At 39.5% G+C, this 2,269-nt stretch overlaps 1 protein-coding gene across 2 annotated transcripts in view; it reads left to right on the top strand.

Annotated features, from left to right (window-relative positions):
- LOC103463819 (leucine-rich repeat-containing protein 16B-like) overlaps positions 1-2,269 on the top strand; it is a 41,106-nt gene that overhangs the window by 30,171 nt on the left and 8,666 nt on the right. For both annotated transcript variants that reach the window (XM_008407425.2, XM_008407424.2), the window contains exon 32: positions 92-171. In XM_008407425.2, coding sequence (XP_008405647.1) covers positions 92-171 — 80 coding nt within the window. The remainder of the gene's footprint in view (positions 1-91; positions 172-2,269) is intronic.

Raw genomic sequence — 2,269 nt, 5'->3', positions numbered from 1 at the left:
TGTGTGTGTGTGTGTGTGTGTGTGTGTGTGTGCGTGTGTGTGTGTGTGCGTGCGTGTGCGTGTGCGTGTGTGTGTGTGTGTCTGTGCCCAGCACTGCAGTGAAAACGGAGGAATAAGCCCTCTGGATGACGGACTCCCAGATTTTTATACAAAACGAGTTTTACCTGACAGGTAAGAGACGCCTTGATGTTTTCCACCTCCCGCCGTGGAATCCCGCTAACAAAATGGCCACACACTTTACAACCTTAGCCTGCACATTTGGTTTTCCACAAGCTACTGCTGCCGCTTCTTAGATTTTATTTCCACTTTCGCTGCAGTCGTCCACTTTTGACATTTTGCAACACATTAAAAATGAATGAGCACTTTTGAATTACATGAGGAGTCCATTAGATTGGACATTATGTAACAATAAATAAAGTTAGCTGAGAAGGTAGAAAATAATTTCTAAAACAAACAATTAAATAATGCGAGGATATAAAAATAACATTTCTAATAAGGAAAAACCAACCAGTCAAAAGGAGCACCAAGGCCCTGATCGGCTCTGTTTTTTAGCTTAACTGCATCATCTGGAAGCTGCTGGCTGCTTTTCGTTGATTGTGCTGTCGATAAAACTTGGTGATGTATCGGGTCTGGGAGATAAGACGTGGCCAGACGGCTAGGAATTGATCCTGTAACAGATGAGAACCCGTGGAGTGAAGCTAACACCGTTTCTGTTGCCTAGTTCCCGAAGGAAAACTTTATTTATTTATTCTTTTTCAGTCCTTTTTGCCGCCTGCATATGACGAGTGGATTCAGTGAGTTACAGACATATTAAGGTGATGTGACCAAAGATAAGATGAGGAAAAAAAACTTTTTTCTGTAATGTGTTAATTGCACAGAGTATTATCATTTGTTCTGCTAGAGTGCTAGTTAAACAGGCAGAACTCTGAACAACCGTACTTTCCAAAAAGCTGTACCCCGCTAAAGCATTGAGGAACTGAGCTTGTACAGGTTCCATGCTGACTTTCCAACCTGCTAACTTTGGGGTTTTTATTGCAAACAAAAAGAAATAGCGCTGATCCACTCATCAGGAAATTCTGTGCTTACTCCAGAACCTTCACTTGCTTACCATTTAACAAGGGGTGCCCAAAGTGGGTCCTGGAGGTCCGGCATCCTGCATGTTTTAGTTTTCTCCCTGGTTTAACGCACCTGGATCAGATGATGGCTCATTAGAAGGCCTAAGAAGAACATTGACATGCTGGAAAGGTTGTTACTCCCTGCAGAGAGAGAACTAAAACATGCAGGATGCTGGACCTCGAGGACCCACTTTGGACACCCCTGCGTTAGAGGGACTTGAAGCCATCAGCACGGTAGAGCAGAAAAGGAACTTTAGGAATAATAACCTTTTAAAATCACAGGCAGTAACTGTGCAATATATTTATGTAGAGGACCAGAGAAATATAAAGCAGAATGGATTTATAGCAGTGCAATCATTTAGAGACCAGAACATCCTGCTGTATTTGTTCAATAAAAGGCAAGATATAGTAGATAGACGTGAATAGGAAAGGTAACCTTGCATGATTTCTCCTTTTATTTTGTGCTTTGTGTAAAATAATATACAGTTTTTGGGGTTTGTTGGGCAGCTCAGGGTAAATAATGTGATGTTACAGAGCGTTGGTGTCACCTGGCAACTAAACTCCCCAGTCTGGATAATCAGCTGCGAGGGTAGCCTAGCGACCCACGTGTTATTTTGCAGATGAGGTTGGCTTCAATTTTCTTGTCCGATGAGGTATTTCATGTTACCAGTTTGAAATAAATGAATGAAAATTGGTTGTGGTTTGTTCAAATGTTCCGGCTCACATGAGATTTCTGCAAAAAAAAAAAAAACTTTTTTGAGCACCTGTAGAAAGTTTTGCTTTCAAGCTGGAGTATTTAAATCAGAAACAATTTCTTCTTCTTTTCTTTTAGTATTTATCTTTTTCAGAAGGCTTCTATAAAATATTTTGGTAATTGTTTCTGATTTGAATCCACAACTATTATTCAAATTCAAAAATTATCCCAAAGGGAAATTAAACGTTGTTGTGGATTCTTCAAAGAGTTATTATAGACGCTGATGACTGTGGGCAGGAAGGATCTGTACCCTGTTTTTGCTATGACAGTCTCATAAGGTTTTTTTAATGTCACAAAAAAGGACTAAATTAAGACATCATGATTTTGTTACTTCAAAAAATATGATTGATATTTTTCTAGAAAAAATGGCTACAATGAAAATTATTAACATCAGTGTATA

This window comes from Poecilia reticulata, linkage group LG4 (genome assembly GCF_000633615.1).
Source record: "Poecilia reticulata strain Guanapo linkage group LG4, Guppy_female_1.0+MT, whole genome shotgun sequence".
Taxonomy (NCBI): Eukaryota; Metazoa; Chordata; class Actinopteri; order Cyprinodontiformes; family Poeciliidae; genus Poecilia; species Poecilia reticulata.
Note: the sequence above shows the minus strand (reverse complement) of the source record. Positions and strands in the feature narration are given on the sequence as shown.